Below are 19,971 nucleotides of genomic sequence, written 5' to 3' on the forward strand. Positions count from 1 at the left end.
TCTGGCAACTAAGCATCATCACAGCTGCTCACTCACCACCACCTCCTGGTGGGAAGGAAAAAAGGAAAAAAGTAAAACCTGTGGGTTAAAAGCAGTTTAAGAATGGAAGCAAAGTAAATATAATAATACTAATGATAGTAATTGCAATGAAAGAGAGAGGAATAAAACCCAAGAAAGATGAGTGGTGCACAGTACAGTTGCTCACCGCTCACTGACTGATGCCCAGCCCCTCCCCCAGTGATGGGGGATGAGCATCAGCAGCTCCCAGTCAACTCCTCCTCCTCCCCTCCATTTATATACTGGGCAAAATGTTCCATGGTGTGGAATATCCGTTTGATCAGTTTGGGTCAGCTGTCCTGGCCATGCTCCCTCCCAGCTTGTGCACCTTCTCACTGGCGGAGCACGAGAAACTGAAGGGCTTTGACTTAGAATGGGCACTACTGGATAGCAACTAAATAATCAGTGTATTATCCACAATATTCTCATATTAAATCCAAAAAACACAGCGCTGCAGCAGTCTTCAGGAAAGCTAACTATCCCAAAAATCAGGACATGCACATATAGCCCCAAGGACGTGTGTGATCTCACTTCTGTCAGCGCTCAATGTGGAGGAGACACACGTCTGTGGCGCACCCACCGGAGGATGACAAATGCTGCACAGCAAGTCTTGGGGAGGGGATGTCATCATCTGCAAGGAGATGCTGGTGTACCAGAGTGAGATGGGAGGCTGAGGCTGGGTGCTGGGGTCCCAGCCACAGCAGGGCAGAGAGAAGATTCTGGGCTGTTTAGTGGCTGGCGGATGTGGAGGTATCGGCGTGCTTGCTTTAGCTGGGTGCCAATACACATGAGCCTCCATCAGTGAGGGATAATGGGCGGCATTTTGGGACTGTTGGAAGCGCTAGCAGAAAATAAACTGACCTGTGATGGGCAGAGAGACTTCAGCGCTTTGCCTCCACCTCCTGGCCAAGAAGATCCAGAGAGCTTTACGCGTCTTGTGCCGCCCACCTCACCCTGCTTGTTGACTGTGGATTAAGGGATATGGGGAACAGCAGGCACGGCAAATTCCCTGGCAGGAAGGGGCTGGGGATCAACTGCATCCTTCTCGTGCCTGTGACCTGGCACCCAACACACCACGGGTGTCCTAGATCCGTGTTTCGGGTGCTCTCTGCAAAATCACAGGAGATTATGAAAATGCCACGCGAAGGAGGACGGAGGCATAAATGAGGTGTCTGCCCAGTGTGTGTTTCCCGTAACACGGAGAGCGCCTCCAGCGAGCTGCCGTGACCCCAAACCCCGGGGGGCACTGCAGGGCGGCAGCCCTGGCGGGCTGAGGCGGGCGCAGGAGGTGGCGGTGCTGCTGCAGAGGGGCAGGGCCGAGGGCTGCCGGGGCAGCGGGGCTGAGGCGGCCGGGCACGCGTGGCACCGGCCCACCGCAGCGTTTGGTGCCACACGGGAACGCCGGGAGCCGCGGCCGCAGCTGCTCGGCTCTCACGGGGCCGCTGCTCCGCCCAGGGGCGGGCTCCGCGCTCTCCCGCCTCCGACAAGCTGCCGTCCCCGCCGCGGTTCCCGCCGCCGCCGCCATGGAGGAGCAGAAGGAGAACCGCCCGCAGGCCGCCCGGGACGAGGCCGTGGCTGCTCCTGCAGCACGCCCGCCGGTGAGTGCGCGGGGCGGCGGGGGCGGTGTGGCCGGGCCGAGCCGAGCCGAGCCGAGCCGGCCCGAGGCCGCGGCCCCGCGCCCGCTCGCCCAGGGGGCCCGGCTGCCCGCCCGCCCGCCTCGGGCCTCGGCCCGCCCGGCCCTGCCCCGCCCATTGCTCGCCCTCCCGGGGGGCGCCGCCGCTGCCGCGCCGTGTGCGGGCCCCACGAAGGCCGCGAGCAGCGGGCGGGAGCCGGGAAGCGCCCATAGTTTTCCCTCTCGTTTACTGCTTTGTTTACCTTGCACGCATTGGGCACCGGCCCGCGTGTGCATTCTGGTTAATTCAGTCGTCGAGAGAAATCTCACTGCTCCTGAAGGCTTTGCCCGTTTGCACCAGAGAACTCTTTCTGTTGAGATTAGGATGCGTACTCAAGTTTTGTCTCCAAGCGCTGCTGTTCGACATGGCTCAAGACATGGGCATTAGTAGCTCTTCATTCTGTTTGTTGCTGTTTAGGAAAACATTGTTTCAGAGCAGGCTTCAGTATTGATTCTCTTGCCTATATATAAACTAGTTCACTCAGTTTGATCATAAGTGTAACAGTGTGATGCTTTACTGCGATCTGGTGCCAAAACGAGCTGTGAAATGCTCAAGCATCTTGTTTTGAAATTCTTAAATGACTTCCTGATTTCTCTCTTTTCTAGGGTAGACAGCATTGTAGGATCAGTGATCAAGAAACTAATGGCAAAACCTCAGCTGCCAGTTCAAACGACTTCAGCGATCCGATTTACAAAGAAATTGCTATAACCAATGGTTATATCAACAGAATGACCAGAGAAGAGCTCAGGAGTAAACTCGCAGAGTTCAAGCTGGAAACCAGGTGATTTGTAAACATGTTGATTTGTCTTTGAGAGCAGTAGAGTCATGAGGGATGATTTTTTTAAAGCTTAAAAACTCAGCACAAAGTGAAAAGCAGACTCAGCGCCAGACACCGATTGTTTTATGTGCGATCTTGTTGCAGCTTTTTTGTTGTAGGATTAATGCATACTGCTTAATGTGTGCTGTCTCAACTGGCAACCCAAAGAAATGCAAGAATACATAGCTGAAAGGTACTTCTCATCACTTTTTGGTCAAGGGGGAAAGAAGAACTGCTGTAGTTCTCAGGTGTTGCTGCAGACCTTCATCATACAGCAACTTGCTTCAGAACATTCATATTTTTATTTAGTGTACCAGTACAGATCTGATACTTGCTACAAACCCTGGTGATGGGGCTCAGGATTTAATCACTGCAGAGGAGAAGTACCTTTAGAAGGGAGAGTTTGCTGCTCTGAATATGTGTACTAGAAAAATGTGAAAAAATGAATGTATTATAAGCTGGATTTGTGTTCACTGGAGCAGAGGCAAGGGAGTATAGTGTAGTTCCTGCTGTACTGGAAATGACCTTCAAGATTAATAATTCTGTGGCCAGGCAAGATATTGAGATATTGTGTAGAAGGTCAGCTGAGAAAAATGGTGTGTTGTTTCTGTAGGCAGCAGGAATGAGGAAGTAGTGCTGGGGAGTTGGTTGGTTAAATTAATTTAGTGCCTCATGAGGAGAAAATCTTGCCATGTGAATTTATTTATAGCCACATACCTCTTGAAAAGCAGGATCTTGACCAGAAGGTTTTTCTGACAACTGAAATCTCAAATACTTTAATTGAGTTATTCAAGCTGAATTTAAAATTTAAATTTAGAAAAATCTAAGATGTGGACGTTGAAGATGGATTCTGTGTTGTCACACAATGCCACTGATGCAGAAGGGCCTCAGGCATGAATCACTTCAGGTAGAGGGGAATGAATACAGGTGAAGCAGTACTTCTTCCAGGGCCAGAGGTCAAATCTGCAAAGACATGAGCTTTGGAAAGGCTTTGGATACCGAGTCTTGCTGAAGCAGAGGTGACTGCAGAGTGTCTCTGTGCCATGCTTCCCAGTCTGTCTCTGGTGTTGTACTGTGAGGGGTGCCACAGCCTCTGGGTTATCCCAGAAGTGGGGTTAACGTGGTGTAGATAATGGGGCTAACACTTCTCTATGAGAAAGTGGAATTCAGACTTCACATGTGCTGCTGTTCAAAATGAGGTTAAGAAGTGTTGAGCTTTCAAATGTTAAATATAGCTTCAGTTTTACAGCAAGGAAATAATTAAACAGGAGTGTGATCTTTGTCACTTTCCCTATTTCTTTAGAGGAGTGAAGGATGTACTGAAAAAGAGATTGAAAAACTATTATAAGAAACAGAAGCTGATGCAGAAGGAACACATTAGTGGAGACAGCTGCTATGACTACATCTGTGTTGTTGACTTTGAAGCAACTTGTGAAGAAGGAAATCCGCCTGAATTTGTTCATGAAATAATTGAATTTCCTGTTGTCTTGGTAAACACACGTACCCTGGAAATAGTAAGTGATCTAATGGCTGTGTTGGTCTGATGTTTTTTGAAGTAACTTGTTTGCATCAGAAAGTCTAGATTAGTTTCTAAGTAGATGTTGAACTTCATTAAAAAGAGCATGCTTTTTTTTTTTTCATAAGGCTTTATCCTCTGTGCCTCTTAGGTACAAACAAAACTTTCTCTTCTGAAAGCATTTTCCAAATGATCATCCAAGTAGATCATTCTCCTGCTGTTGACTCCCTCTATTGATATGAATTTCTCAGTTGTCCATGTATGTTCCCTCCTGCCCTTTCTTTCTCCTGCTTTAAGTCCCACAAATCTGTTTCTGGGACTCATCATAATCAAAAATGATCAATTCTGTGGTCCTGTGTGAACAGTCTAGAAGACACTAATGCAGAGGCCTGGAAAGTGAGGTTGAGTGAACTCCACTTCTTGGCAGGCTCAGCTGTCTCCACATTGTACCCAACAGGCTGACAGCTGTGTAACCTGATTTTAAACATACTTCACAGGCATTTGGTAAGCCTCAAGTGCTCTGTTGCAGTACAGCTTTCTTTTAGGACAAACTACCTGCTGCTTAACTGAAACAGTCACCCAGTGAAACAGAGGATGTGCACACACCTCTGACTAATGATTCATTTATGAAGAACTCTTAATGGAAAGAGGATTTCCAGTAATGATTGTGATGCTACAATAAAGAATTATTAACAGCAGGAAAAGGAGTGTGCAGATTACCAGGATTGTTTTTATGGCTCTTAGAGTGGTTTTTTTATTTTGTCCAAAAGGTTTTGTACAACAGCAGGGATTTGGGGCTTTCTTTTTTCCATGAAACTTGCCTTCAGTCTTCACTCTTGTGTTGCTCAGTTTCCCAGAGTGAGATTTTGTTTGTCTCTGCCTGGCTGGCATCCAGAGGCACTTGCCTGCAGCTTCTGAGGTGTGTGGCTGGTTGCTTTCCTTGAATTGCAGGTGAACCTATTTGCAGGTGCACCTAAAAAACCTCATGCCTCTCACTTAATTTTAATTACTTTCACTCTTCCCAAATTCTCTGCTTTTTTGCAGAAAAAAAAGTCCTTTTTCCCTCTTAAATCCACATTCCCACTCTTTGGTGGCTGCTGGCCGAGAGGAAGGCCATGTTCTGGTTGGAAAGCCACCTGTCCTGTTAGGAATCTGATGGTGGCCAGTCAGGAGGCTCCTGCTGGCTCAGGAGGTGCACATTCCTTTTTGCCTGCAGCAGGACAAGCAGCTGCTGTTGCCTTTGGGCTGCAGGCGAGCCAGAGAATTGCCTTGCAGGCTGCAGAGTGTGCTGCAGCTGAGCCATTGATTCTCCTGTTACAGGAGGACACCTTTCAACAATATGTGAAGCCAGAGATTAATCCCAAGCTTTCAGACTTCTGCATCAGTCTGACAGGAATAACCCAGGTAATTTGCACTTTTGTTTCTTCAGGAAGAAATAGGAAAAAAAAAGGGGGGATATGTTGTTGATGTGTTCAGACTGGAAACCTTAAATGCTAGTCTTTCATGGTTATTTTTCTGTAAGGCCTATTCTCTTAATCCTTGTTTTTCCCCTCTCCCAATTATCACAGAGCTGATTTCACTAAGTTGGTCATTTTGTTGGGAAGAATATTCTCTTTTTAATTAATGTGGAGAAATTTAATCTTTAGTAGGGCAAAGGACCTTTTGAATTGTATCAGTTCCTCTCCTAATATTTTTGCTCTGAAGAGTTTAGAGTCTTAGGATGGCAATGGCTTGTGATAAGTGACTTAAGAAGAAGCCTGGGAAACAACCTCAAAGGTTTTAATCCAGGTTTAACTACAGACTAACCTTGTTACCTTTACAGAAGCTATTAGAGGCTAACTCTTTAGCAGAGCTTTTGTGGTGCTATTTTTTCAGTTTAGAAAAACCTGTCCAGTCATTTGTTAAGGTGTAATCTGGTTTTGTAAAGATGTAGATGAAGCCAAGTTTTTAATTGCCCATATACCAATACAGTTGATACACCTAATGCTGAGGGATTTTTTTCTGAAAAAATGTTCCTTACTTTGTTGGGTTTTAGTTTTAGTTTTGTTTTGTTTTGGTTTTTTTTTTTTTCCCCTTAGGACATTGTTGATAAAGCTGATATTTTTCCTCAAGTTCTGCAGAATGTCGTAGAGTGGATGAGACAACGAGAACTGGGAACAAAGTACAGCTATTCCATGTTGACTGATGGGTATGTCCTTATGCAGCCTTCAGCACAATCTAAAACTGCAAAACCACGTTTAATATTTGTGAAAGCATTGCTAAAGATGGATCAGGACACTGCCATTTTGCTGGTTTTATTTTAATTGAAGCTTCTGTTAAAATTGGTAAAGCTGAACTGAACTATTCAAAATGAATTACAGCTGCTGTAATTCTCCATTTATATCTAGCACATAATACCTGAAAATAACACTCTGCAATTTTTAATTTTTAACCTATAATTACATTGCTATCTTTGGAAGCAACAGTGAATTAAAAAAAGGAAATGCTAAAGCAAACTGATGCAAGACTGGTTATATTACTGGGTCTCTGGAATTCCCCTCCAGAGGAATCCCCTCAGTGAAATTCCTTAAGGAAAACAGGTGCATTAAAATATCTGTTGTATAGGTGAGACTGCATAGACAACTAGAAGAGATGGGGAAAAAAAGCTTTACTTTAGCTTGCAGTTTACAAACTTGTTGGGGTGGTTCCCTTCAGGAAGGCAAGCTGCTAAATAAATAGGATTATAATTTCCTCATATTTTCATAGAGATCTGGTTTCTCATAAAACTTGGTGCAGTCTAGTTTCAATAACCTACCTGAAGTAGAGAGATCAATGCATACCCAAATAATCAGGAAGATTTAAGGTGTTGCTTGCTTCCCCAAGGGCTGTGTAAGCATCTGATTTATTGGCAGTTTTCAGTGTTGATGTGGTAGTTGGTGTGCTGGTTTTTGTCCTAACCCTTGTGGACCTGAAACCATCCTGGTAAAAATCTTGCTCCTGTCATTATTTTTTTCCCCATGATTAACAGATTCATATAAAAAAATTCTTTACCAGGATTACAGCAAATGAGCTTTTCCTAAACTGTTTTCATTCTACTGATCACCAGAGAGACAAGACAACTTCTAGTTCTACACCAGTGCAATATGTAGGACACAAGATCATATATGACTAACGTTTTCCTCTTTTGACTTTCTAAGATCTTGGGATATGAGTAAATTTTTGAACATCCAGTGCCGTATAAGCCGTATCAAATACCCCTCTTTTGCCAAAAAGTGGATCAATATTCGCAAATCATATGGGAACTTCTACAAGGTTTGTACAAATTGCTGTTTCTCTTACGGGAAGTTTTGGTTTAAAAGTCTAGAGTGGCCTGTTGGGCTTGTCATCTCTACTTCTGTAGTATAAAATTATAGTACTTGAACTACTTGCCTGGTGCCTGATTTTCAAATGTGTTTCATGTGCAGATCTCACTTCACTAGCTGAAGATCATATAATTACTGCATTTTGATTTTAATCTTGCTTTTAAGAATCGGGTTGTGCTCCTTGAAAGATCGTCTAAAAATGTTACACCGCTCCTCTTTGATCAAGCAGTTCAGCTGAAAAGACTGTCTTCATTTTTTGATTATTTTTTCTTGTTCTCATGCAATACACTACAAAACTAATTTCTCATAGAATCTTGACTTTTGACAGTATAATGGAGGCAGAGAAAGATTAGGATGTATCTACAGTGGAATCAAATTGTCAAGAGAAAAGTAATACTGAGTTCAGTGCTGGGCCTTATTGCTGCTTTCTGTCAGACTACCATAAAATGAGTTATTGGAGATTCTAGCAAATTCCCAATCAGCCTACACTAAAGTACTTTTTTTGAAAGGGATTTCAGCCTAGCTAATGGTCTTCATTTGAAGGGTTTTTTCATCCTAAATGTAACCTCTAGATAAAAGAGAGATTGGCATTTAATTAGGGAAGGGCTTTACTTTGAGCTGGACAAATATTACAGGGTTGCTGTAGGTGTTGCTGATCAGATCCTGTGAAGGCTGAAGGCATTCAGGAGCTTGATGTCAGTGAGAATCAGGAGCTCGGTGCATCTGTAATCACTTAGAATTTAAAAGGAAAGCCAAACTCAGATTCCCTCTGCAATGTCACTGTTTTTTGTTTTTCATAAAGATGGTTAAATATTACAGCGCCCTGCATGGGGTCGCTGGGGGTGAGAGAAAGACGGACGAGAATCTTGTTTCTTGATCAGAAGGCTGGATTTATTGATATATGATATATAATACATTATAACTATACTAATAAGAATAAAGAGAGAAGTTGCAGATGCTGCTGCTAGGCTAAGAACAGAAAGGAAGAATCTATAACAAAGTTGTGTCCAGGGACTCTGTCCCCAGCTTGCTCCTGTGATTAGCCCTTAATTATAAACATGGGAACATGAACCAATGACAGGTGCATCCTATTGCATTCCACAGCAGCTGATAACAATTGTTTACATTCTCTTCTGAGGCCTCTGCCTTCCAGAAGATGCAGAAATCTGAAAGAAAGGATTTCTGTGAAAAAATGTCTGCGACAGTTAAACTTGTCTAGGTCACAGCTTCCACCCTTGCCAGCACAAGTGTGTCTTGGGCTGATGCTGGTCAGAGGCTCTTGACCCAGGTCTAGACAAAATCCTGTTTACTATTTCTCCTCTGTAAAAATGAGAGTCTCTGTCTCACCAAGGTGCTTTGAAGTTAAATGGTAAGTGATCTGACAGAAGGCAACATGAAAGTCATTTGTGACTTAAGTAGGCTTAAAATCTGCATATGTTTCTACTGCCCCCTGTTAGATTAAAAAGACTTAGTACCAACCTAATCCTTGAATGTTACTCACTTTCTCCATCAGGTTCCTAGGAATCAGACCAAGCTGACAATCATGCTTGAAAATCTGGGCATGAGTTATGATGGGAGACCTCACAGCGGACTTGATGACTCTAAAAACATTGCAAGGATCGCCATAAGGATGCTGCAGGATGGCTGTGACCTGCGGGTGAATGAGAGAATTCACGGTGGACAGCTGATGACAGTCTCCTCCTCAGGCCCCTTAGAGGGAGCCCCTGCTCCACAGATGCCCCGCTACAGAAACTAGCAGAGATCAGGGCTCTGCCCCGGGGGCTGCCCTCACATACCCGCTAAAGACTCCAGAGCTTGTTAAATGGGCACCTCTGCCAGCTTGTCTGCCGTGCAGAATCCTAAAGCACCTTAACTAATCATCTCTGTTGAAATAAAGAGGAGCATGGAAGCTGTTTGTCCTTTGAAGCCTATTACAGCAATTTCTTTTTGTACTGGTGATTTCTGCTAGCAGTGAGGTTGATATCTGGAATCCAGACAAAGTGTTAAGCTTTTCAGAAGGTGTAATTTGAGCACCTGCTAAGAGGGATTGGGCCTGTGTGCTGCTGTGCCACCCCAGCCTGTGGGCAGTATTTGTTCACTGTGATGTACTCCAATGGTATCCAGCATCTATCTGCTTATTCATTGCACACAAATAAGCCATTCCTGGAAGAACTGAAAGAGCAGTGGTTGGGCTGGCCCTTCCTGATGAGGCACTCTGCTAAGGGTTCCTAACTTTTTTTTTTATTTTTTACAAAGTCTAGGAGAAATTGGTGTGCATTCATCAGTTCTAAAGCAGTAGAGGAGTACTCTGTTGTTTGAGGTTCTTCTTTAAGGGACATGTTTGTCTGCTTCCCCATCAAATGGAAGATCTGAGTGTTGAATAAAAATTTCATTAGTGTAGAATGATGGTATTTTTCTATTGTTTCTTTAGATTTCCACTTTAAGGATCCCATCTATTCCTGCAAAGCTGCCCTTTATTGAATGTTGTTTTTAAACACCATCAGCCATTTGCACTTAAAAATGAGTGAAGTAAAAAGTAAGTTCAAAACATGCCAAGTTATCAAAATTTCACGCTCTGTGATTATTACATAAAACAAAACAAGAAGCTTCTCATTCATGGCTAAAGACATGTTCTGCTATTTTTGGTATCTTCTTGTGCTTCTGCCACCATGGAGCAAAATTTTTTTATTACAAAATCTAGCATTGGAGGATTAATGTGATTTTATTGGTAAAGGCCACAGTTAATTACTAGCAACTTCTGCTTACTCCCCAGGCCTCAGATAAGATGATATTCAAAAGAGGCCAAAGTGCTAATTTGCTTTGTCTCTGAGGACTGTTACAAAGTGCACCATTAATGTGATCAACTTTGCATTAGAATGGTTGTTCTGAAAAGTGAAATAATGTATTTTGGTTGCTCTTGGTTTGAAAAAAAAATAAAATTTGCCATCCCTGTATTACAATTCACCCTTTTTACCACCTACATTCAGGCCACAAAATAACCAATTAATCAACTTTGTTAAGAACACTGACTGTTTGACTAATCCAACTCCTCCCAGCCCTGCTTTGCTCTTCTGACTGTTAAACTGCATCAATGGAACTGTGAAAAATTCATGCAGGAGGGAGAAGTATTAGTCAATTCTCAGTTGCTTCATATGATCTCTTTCTTGAGTCACAAATTTGGACAGTCATAACTACTTCAGAATTATGGTTTTTGGTGGTTTTTTTTTTTTTCCCCTGAAAGTTTGGGCTTTTTGTTTGTTTGGGGGTTTTTTTGCATGAAAGCAGATAGTTGCTCTCTTGTAGAGAACTTTGTTGAACTTTATAGTTGTTTTTCCTTTTGTAGCCCTACTTGATGGATTTTCATAAGGTAAAATACAAATCTCTGATACGCCTTCTCCTAAAATGCCATTTATCTGTCAGCCCGTATTTCGTACAAATTCTTATATACATGCTTTTCACTGTAGTGACTGTAGTATCCTCTTTTTCTGAAGTACCGTGGTAATTTACTTTTTTTTTGTGTCTGAGTTACAGTTGTGCAAGTTTCTGTGACAAAATTGAGTCCAGTTCAGCAGATCCCCTCTGGGCATGGTGGCAGCCAGAGACTTTATCACTGATCTTTATTTACAGGTTTGGAACCAGGCTCACAGTCAAATGAGTGTAGGGGGATACAATATAAGAAAATAAAGGTAGTATAGAAAGTAGTGTTGCCCCTTAAGAAGTTGCAGCTGAGCCAATTACTCGAGGTTAGGAACAGGCCGCAGCTGTAGCCAATAAGAAGAGTGTTATAAAAGAGTGGATTGGTTGGTTGAGGGAAGCTGGAGTCAGTTGGCTGCTGTGAGAAGAAGAAAGTCAGTGCTTAGAGGAGATGCCTATGAGAAACATCAAGGAGGTACAAAACTCTGTAATATGGAACCTTTGCAATATAATGGCAACAAATGAGAAACTTTTTTTTTTTTACAGATTATACTACAGGTTGTATAAGAGCTGTTGTAATTGTACATCATTTATTTTACGTACAGAGTTGTTTATTTTTGCTAAGTAACTTCAAAAAGATATTTTGAGATAAGGGTTAAATCATAACTGTTTTCTGTTTACTGTTTGAGTAGGTTGGGATGTTTTCTATCAGTGAGCTGCAGAAATCAGTAGAATCATTCCAGATACTATTTTATCTGTTGGATTAATGTCAAACTGTAAGGTGTAAGTATTTTCACAGAGTATTTGATTCTGTGATTTTGAGATGAAGTGAATTTTAACAATGTTTGCTGATTTGTTTGAAATGAAAACAAACTTATTAAAATAATTTAATATTTTCAAATACGTCAGGTACTGAATTTGATCTGTATAGCATGAGATGATGTCAACAGTCTTGGGGGTCTGCAGCAGCTCAGCTCATGATTTGTCTTCTCCAGTAGACCAGCAACATTGCCATGGATGGATGGCTTAAATCCTATGCATGCGACTAGTTCACAACACTCGGTATTGAAATAAATTTTCCTGGCTACTTCATACCACAGGGGAAGAGAAGAGTTTGGTGGTTTTACTAGTGATGCTCATATTCAGCCAAACAGTGTTTTTTTCAGGTTGATCTCATTTGTTCATCTAAAGAAGCTTGCTGGAGCATCTGCTGTAATGAATATTTTAATTTATTACAGGAGTCTTCCCATGCTGGAAAAAATAATTGACAACTATGTCAAAAACAATCCAATCTCTTTTTTATGCAGAAAAAAAGCATGCAGACATTGATTGCCAGCTATTAAAAAGACATACCAAAAAGGAAAAGAGAGGAAAGAAAAGGAAAAATAAAAATAGAGAAACCCAAGCAAGAGCAGGGCGCAAACCCGCGGGAGCGTTTCCCCGCGGTGCCGCTGTAGCGGCGATGTCGGGCTGGAGGCGCGGGTGCAGAGCGCGGCCGGCAGGGGGCGCTGCTCTGTCCCCCCGCAGCGCCGGGGGTGTGCGGTGTCACAGACGTGTTTTATGAAAAATCCTTTCCTTAGGAATTTTCCTCCTGAGAAGCTGAGAGGCCTCAGGAACAAAATGTAAGCAATGACTATCTGCTGATGTGGAGTGCAACAGGTGCAGCTGTGATTGGTCTCATGTGGTTGTTTCTAATTAATGGCCAATCACAGTCCAGCTGTCTGGACGGACTCGGTCAGTCACAAGCCTTTGTTATCATTCCTTTTCTATTCTTAGCTAGCCTTCTGATGAAATACTTTCTGTCACCGACATTTTTTCATAAAAATCCTTTCTTTAGGATTTTTCCTCTTCTGGGAAGCTGAGGCCCCAGGAAGAGAATGTAAACAATGGTTCTCTGCTGCTGTGGAATGCAACAGGTGCAGCTGTGATTGGTCTTCTGTGAGTGTTTGGGTTTGCTGACCACTCACAGGGGAGTTGTCCTTGTTTTCCGCTTGGACACAGAACTATTTTTATTCTATTCCTATTCTATTCTTAGCTTAGCAGCTTCTGAACTTTTCTCTCTATTCCTTTTAGTATAGTAGTAATGTATTATATATCATAAATTAATAAATCCAGCCTTCTGATCATGAAGCAAGATTCTCGTCTATCTCTCTCACCCTGAGGAACCCTTGCAAAGCCATGTAACACCTTTCTTCTATTCTTTTAGTATAGTTTCAATATAAAATATATCCTAAAATAATAAATCAAGCCTTCTGAAACATGGAGTCAACATTCTCGTCTCTTCCCTCATCCTAAGACCCCTGCGAACGCCATCACAGCAGGGCTCTGCTGGCACCGGGGGCCTGCTCTCAAACCGCGTGGTAATTATCTCTGTTCCATGCAAAAACGGAACAAAACAGGGCTCCACCCCCCCAAAAAAAGAGGGAAAAGCAGGGATTACGTCATTTGTTCTTAAAGAGGTGGAAATCCTTTTTCCTTGAGGAGTGGAGGGAGACTGTTTTTCCCGCAGCCTCCTGCAGGTGGAGAGCTGGAGGATAATTTAAGGTTTGATGCAGTCGGGCACAGAAGACAACTCCGCTCCTAATCTCAGACAGGAATTTCTTGAAGTCAGAATGGTCGATCTTGATTCAAGTCACTGCCTCGTCATAATCACAGCCTTTTTTTTACTTTTTTTTTTTTTTTTTTTTATGATTGATAAGAGCTGTTTCGGTTCACAGATGAATACAGTTCAAGTGAAAAACAGTGCTTCCAGTGGACAAAGCCGAAACTTCTATCAGCTTCTCAGGGAAGTCTCCCTGTAGTCCCCATCCCCTGTTACAAAACCTCACCGCATAATCCCAATACAACTGGCAAAACACACAGTCCTGGAAGGTGATTGCTTCAGGAATCAGCCCAGTGCTTGCTTCACAGCTGGGTAGACAGTGGCCCAACAAAGTTGCAGTAATCAGTTTTCTGCCAAAGAAAATAAAATATACGGGCAGAAAGGAGGGTAAAGGGAGCATGTTGAAGAAGGCTTATTGTTGCTTGTGAAATGTGCAATGTTTTGGTGATCTTTGAAAAGAAGAATTCTCTCCACTGTGAAAAAAACCCCAAACCCTCTTTGTAATCTCATCTTTGTATTACTCATCCTGAGTAATTTTGTGTTCTGTGAGAATCCTATTGCTAGCAGTGAAACTGATTAGAGTATTGTCAGATGTGCTTTGATACTGTATGAGAAAGCTAGTGCAACCATTGAAATTATTAGCATGGGAAAAAAAAAAGGATGATAGTAGCATAAATGAATGAAGGGACTGATACTGGAATAGGAAAAATATTGATAATACTGCAAATACTTTGCTGATGACTTATGCATTGAGAACTCCTGGCTTTTATTAACAAAACCAGTAAAATATCACAGGTATCCTAGGTAGATATTATTTCTTTATCCTGAATACTAATTCATTTTACTGAAGCCTTTTTCATTTGCTCTTCTCCCCCAGAATCACTCAGATTTTTTGACAGAATCCCAGTATTCTGAGAGGAAAATTTTTCCAGCTGATTTTTAAAACTATAATTATTTCAATAACATAGTAAAGATAGTAATTTGAGATTTTCCTCATCTTTCAGTGTAAAACTTGTATAGGTCATGGGATGTGGCTAGTCAGGATATTTTTGTAGGCATGGACTTTTGCATTTTCTTCTCTTCCAGCTGTAAAAATACAGTTGCAAAACTAAATCCAGTTTATGTTGGTAACTGTTTTTTCCCAAGGTTCCGAAGAAATTATTACCTCTGTGATGAAGGTCTCTACTGAGGAAGCTGTGACTTCAAATGCAGCAAAAATTGGTGAATGTAGGCACCATGCAGGACTCAAATGTTGAATTTAAAGATGATTATAATGACAGTTTTTATCACCCAAGTGATACTAGTCTGATGAGTGTTGGTGAGATTCTGTTGCTGATTCTTCTAGATTTTCATCCTTTAAAAAATGTTGGAGCCTAGGCAGTAGAGGAAATAAAATAGTTGGAAGCACATTTTGAAGCAAAAACTCCAGGCAGGGGAAGTAGCAGGGGAAAAATGGTCTAAGTCCTTCAAAGTGTTGCTCTTCATATTTTGTTTTATGAATATTTGCACTGGTGTTGAGAGGCAGCAAAAGGAGTAGGCCAGGAAAACACTTAAATGAGAATGATGAAACTGAACTTATTAGACCAAGTGTTTTCTTGAAAAGAGAGTTAGAAGTGTAAGATTTATCTGCTTTTTTATTATTTGGGCAATGGGGAGAAAAGGTTTTACTTTGATCTCTAGTATTTTTCCATTTCAAAGCATGATACTGATCAACAATTAAGTACTTTCTGACCAGGTCAATGTCAGGTCTTACATACTAGGAAACTGTTTAATAAGTCTGTCTGAAAGTACAGATATTAAGCATGATATCTTAAATGTTTATTCATCCTTTGCCACAGCCCAGAGAATGGCTTGGACCAGATCCCCTTCCACAGTTATCTTCTGAGAAAAGTGTACTTTTTGAACAGTTGTCTTACATTAATGGCCCAATAATGTACCAAATATTGACACAACAATGACCAAATATTGAGTGTCATAAACTGTCCCTGTCTGAAGGCAGGTACAGTTTGCTCATATGTAATATAGCTAGTACACCTGCTGTTTTTCCATTTTGAAAACCTTAAAGTGATATCTTTGGGCCTCAGGTCACTAGCCTCCCAGACCTCTGTGCCTCCTGGGAAAGTCTGGGGGTGAGGAATGCTGACTATGTGAGAGGAAGACTGAGGTAAGTGTTCATATTAGCAGACTGAGACTGCAGGATGTGCATCCAATATTGCTATTTCTTGTCCTTCTTTAAAGATTGTGGTGATTATGAGAGGCCTTCAGTAACTGGAGAAAGCTAATTAATATGCCCACTTTCAAAAGGGAAAGGAAAGACATTCAAAGAGCTGTACAGAGCACAGTCTCATCTCAGTTCCTGGGAAGATTATGAAAAAAATCTTTCTGGAAGCCATTATTAGGCACAGCAAGGTAAATAATGTGATTCGTAAAGCCATCCTAGCTTTACAGAGGACAAACCATGTCTGACTAACCTGATTGCATTCTGTAATGAGGCACCTGTCTCTAGACAAGGGTACAAGAGGTAAACAATCTTGTTTACCTTGACTAAGCCAAGTATTTTGACATGGTTTCTTAAACCATTAGGGACTAGTGGCCAGAACACAGGTGAGAAGGCAGCTCCATTGTAAGTCTCAAAGGACAGAGGTGTACAGCATGATGTCTAAGGAGTGGCTGCACTTCAGAGGCTGATTCTGGTGCAAATATTACTTAACGATTTCATCACTGACCTGGATGATGGCAGGAAAAGTGCCCTTTTGTTTGTGAATGACAGCAAAATGGGCGGCAGAGCGAGTCAGCCTGTACACTGGGCTATACACAGGGATAGCATTCAAAGGGACCTCAGCTAATCTGACTATAAGGTACCTGGTGGAATTTGTTAAGAACAGGCTGCTGAGTTATACCTGGGCTGGCATAACCCCATGCCAACAGCATTGGCTGGTGAGTGACTCGCCACGAATCAGCTCTTTCAGAAATGACCCGAGGCTGAGTGAGAATTTAAACATGAGTCAGCGCTGTGGCACAAAGGCTGTCTGCCTGCTTGGTGGCCACAGTATGTGCAGCCTGCATAGCAAGGGAAGTGATTTTCCCCCCTCATTCAGTACTCGAGATTGCATCAGGTGAGAATGGCTCAGAGATGCATCCATCCTTCCCCCACACCCATCAGGAGGCTGCTAAACTGGAACATGTTCAGTGGATGGCTGTCGGAATAGCTAAGGGGGTAGGGCACCATGGAGATTTTTAGCTGTTGAAAACATGGAGTTCTCATTTCAAAAAAGGATAAATTGATAGAATTATTTAGTACAGAAAGGTTCTTTAAAAATTGTGTGCTTTCAACACCTAAGATTGTGTGGGTAGAGAAGTTCTGGAGTGAAAAAATCTAATACATAGGAAGTAGTTTGGAAAGAATACTGTTCTTTCCAAACATACAAAGGTTAAAAAAGAGTAAGAAAGTAGTATTCACCCTAAGTATTCCAATTTGCATTTCAAGAAAGATTAAAAATAAACTGATTAAAGGAATTTTATGATTGGCTTCTTCACTATTCTCCTTTTACACTTCTTCTAGTCTGCTTTGGTTTCCATAGCTATTAGTTTAATCATGATGCACAGAGCTATTTCTAATTACAGTATATGCCAGCATAAAATTAATTATTTGAGTATCTCAAGAAAAAAATACAGCTTGCAGCTTGTTCTTTGACATTTTATTATTGCAAATCCTGAAGTAGCACCCTAGCACATCATATTTGGTCTGTTCAACTTTATTAAAAAATAAGAAGCCTTTAAATATATACCTGCTTAGATCTGTGTCAAGGGAGACAGGTTACAAAAGGACTGTATTATACCCAAGTCTGATGCATTAATTTCAAATTATATAGCACTCCTAAATGAGCAGTGGCTATTACAGAAAAAACTTGTCGTATTGAACATCCAATGTCATCTATTCTCTGTCTTTTATCAATGTGAAGTTTCTGTGACATTTTTAAATTTCTCTTAGGCAAATATATGTTTTTTCCTTCCAAAATAAAGCCAGTGAATTAGATATATCTTCTGTCTTGAAGAACTTGCAAGGACTCAGGTTCTACAACTGAGTACAGGTGAACCAGACATACAGTTCATTGAGAAGTTATTCAAGTGCCATGATTGCAGGCTAGGTCAAAAATTAATCTTCCTTCTAATTCAGTAAAAGTCTTTCTGTGAGTAAAGAATGTGAATCCAGATCTGAATACATTTCTAAATAAGACCTAGAATTTTAAACTTCTAAATGATACAGTACCTCTGCTTGATTGATGAGTTTTAACAATGTTTAATTCGTTGGAAAAACTTATGTGCATATTTCCCTTCAACAAAATTTGGATTATGTGTCTCCCATTTGCTTCTTCCTTAAACATCCTTGCGATATTGTATAGTGAACTCTCTGTTTTTATATCATGTACAATTATATATTTGTATTTCTTGAAAAACTTTGCCAAACTTTATTGATTCCATCACTTCTAGATGAGTTTTCACATGTACATCAAAAGATGCTGCGCACATTGTAAGATAATAATGTGTGTCTCATCACTTGAAAAATTATCTATAGACTGAGGGTTTTAATGAGTTTTTTTTTTTTATGTTAAATCCATCTTGCCTCATCTTTAGCCTTCATCTCCAAACTTTCTAAGTGTTTTTTAAGTAGAATTTTGCCTGCATGAGATGGCTGGTCTGCTAGACTTTAAAGGTATCTTTTATTTTTATTTATGTATATGCTTTTTTCAGGTACCTTAATTCAGGACTTGCATTGTACCAAATTAGGATATGATTTTACTGAAAAATGTGTGACTATTTCACTTTCTCATCTGTAAAGGTTTTTTGGTTGTTTGTTTTTTATTTTTGTTTTTTTTGAGGGTAAATATTAGTGTAGTTAAAATATCCTTCTGTGAGCACTTTGTAAAAACTTGTCTGTTCCATCAGTACTGGTAGAGCTACCAATTTAAATTGACCTAGCAAAAAAATGAAAAAAGTTTAAAAAACTAAACCAACCAACCAGACAAACCCAATAAATAATAAAAGTAGACTTGCTAAGTTTGATGCAGAATGCTTGGAATGTTTCTTTTTATGCTCTCTTGGCTGTTGGGCATTCTCATCCTGTTGTGATAAAAAGTGCTGTCTGAGTAAATTAAAAAGAGTAATCAATAGAAGCTGGCCTATAGCACAGAACACTCAAACAAAATTCAATCTAAAAACTCTCACAATTCATTATATTCTCATATATTTCCATGAACATTGTTTTGAAGTTGATAGGCATATATTTGTTTCAGAAAGTATGGGGCTGCACTGATATACAAAATGGAATTAACTGTGAAATTTCTTGTAGAGGTTCCAAAAGGAAACTGCTTGCTTCAAAATGTATTGACATATTCGAGTATAGTGGTGTGTTATTTGAGCAGAATGATTTGCCATCATTTATTATTGGCAGATGGAATTGATAGCTCTGTGTTACAGATTACAATCAATTCAAACCTTGTTCTGTCCTGATTGTTCAAGCCTAATAGATACAGCATAGGGTAGGGCTTACATCCATTTGTTTTAAATGTCTTGAAAATTCACATTTTTATTTCCCTTTTTAAATGATCTTATAGCTATCCTAGTGTGTTTAAATAACCAAATAATTGCTAAATATTTCTCTGGTAAACTGGTGAGGCAGAAAAATAACATGAAAGATATACAAGAACCAATGGATCATATGATCATCTAATTTGATTTTTCCTCATATTAAGAGGTAGAAGAAGTGTGAATTGATCCCACAGAATTAAAGAAGTTAATGTTAGCCAGTTCAGAATTAAAATAATAAGGCTTGTTTTGATGGTAGCTGAATCCAGTGAACCTTGCTGGATGCAAGGTGGCAGCTTCTCTGTGTTTGCAGGCAGTCTCCAGCCAGGCTGGTTCCCAGTGGGCACACACGTACTGCAGGGACAGCCAGCCATTGCAGACACACACAGAGCATTCATCTGCATGAACAAGATGAGCCAGAAAAACCTAATGACCAGTAGCTTGGCTACGTGTGTCAGGTCTCTTTCATTCCCTGACTTCTCTACATTTTGCTGGTCTTGTTTCTTGTTGATTGATCTTGATCCCCCCTCACCTCCATCCTTGTCTTCCCCAAATAAACAATTTTTATGGAATTACTTCTACCCAATGGGTCACCATTGTACCTAGGTACCACTGGATTTGCAGTCTCTATTTGGTAAAATCAGACCATTTTTTTCACCTAACTGAGCAAGCGATTCATATTACTTTGTCTAGAATAATGTGTGGAGTTGTTACTGTTGCTAGTTGAAGGAACTAGGCCATTGCCTTAACAATGGAAACAAACTCTGGTAACAACAGGATGGTTCATGTTATTGTTAAGTTTTATCAGCCCTTTAAGTGAAACATTAGTTTAAAAACTTATTCTAAAAGGCTTTAAAAATATTCTGCGTGACTCATTTAGGGTTTGGGGCTTTCTTCTCAATGTAAATCACATTAGTGTGGTTTTTGTTTTAATATATAATGGCTTTGAAATACAGCGTACTCTT

At 41.0% G+C, this 19,971-nt stretch overlaps 1 protein-coding gene across 2 annotated transcripts; it reads left to right on the forward strand.

Moving 5' to 3' along the window:
* The first annotated feature begins 1,549 nt into the window (after nt 1-1,549).
* On the forward strand, nt 1,550-10,364 carry ERI1 (exoribonuclease 1). Of its 2 annotated transcripts, none has more exons than XM_063156569.1 (7): nt 1,550-1,655; nt 2,336-2,511; nt 3,851-4,061; nt 5,384-5,467; nt 6,142-6,251; nt 7,240-7,354; nt 8,918-10,364. In XM_063156569.1, the coding sequence occupies exons 1-7, from the start codon at nt 1,581-1,583 to the stop codon at nt 9,158-9,160; spliced, it is 1,014 nt and encodes a 337-aa protein (XP_063012639.1). In that variant the 5' UTR covers nt 1,550-1,580; the 3' UTR covers nt 9,161-10,364. The 2 variants fall into 2 exon arrangements, with proteins under 2 accessions (XP_063012639.1, XP_063012640.1); XM_063156570.1 differs by having other exon boundaries at nt 1,555-1,655; nt 2,341-2,511.
* The last annotated feature ends 9,607 nt before the right edge of the window (nt 10,365-19,971 follow it).

This window comes from Melospiza melodia, chromosome 5, assembly GCF_035770615.1.
Source record: "Melospiza melodia melodia isolate bMelMel2 chromosome 5, bMelMel2.pri, whole genome shotgun sequence".
NCBI lineage: Eukaryota > Metazoa > Chordata > Aves > Passeriformes > Passerellidae > Melospiza > Melospiza melodia.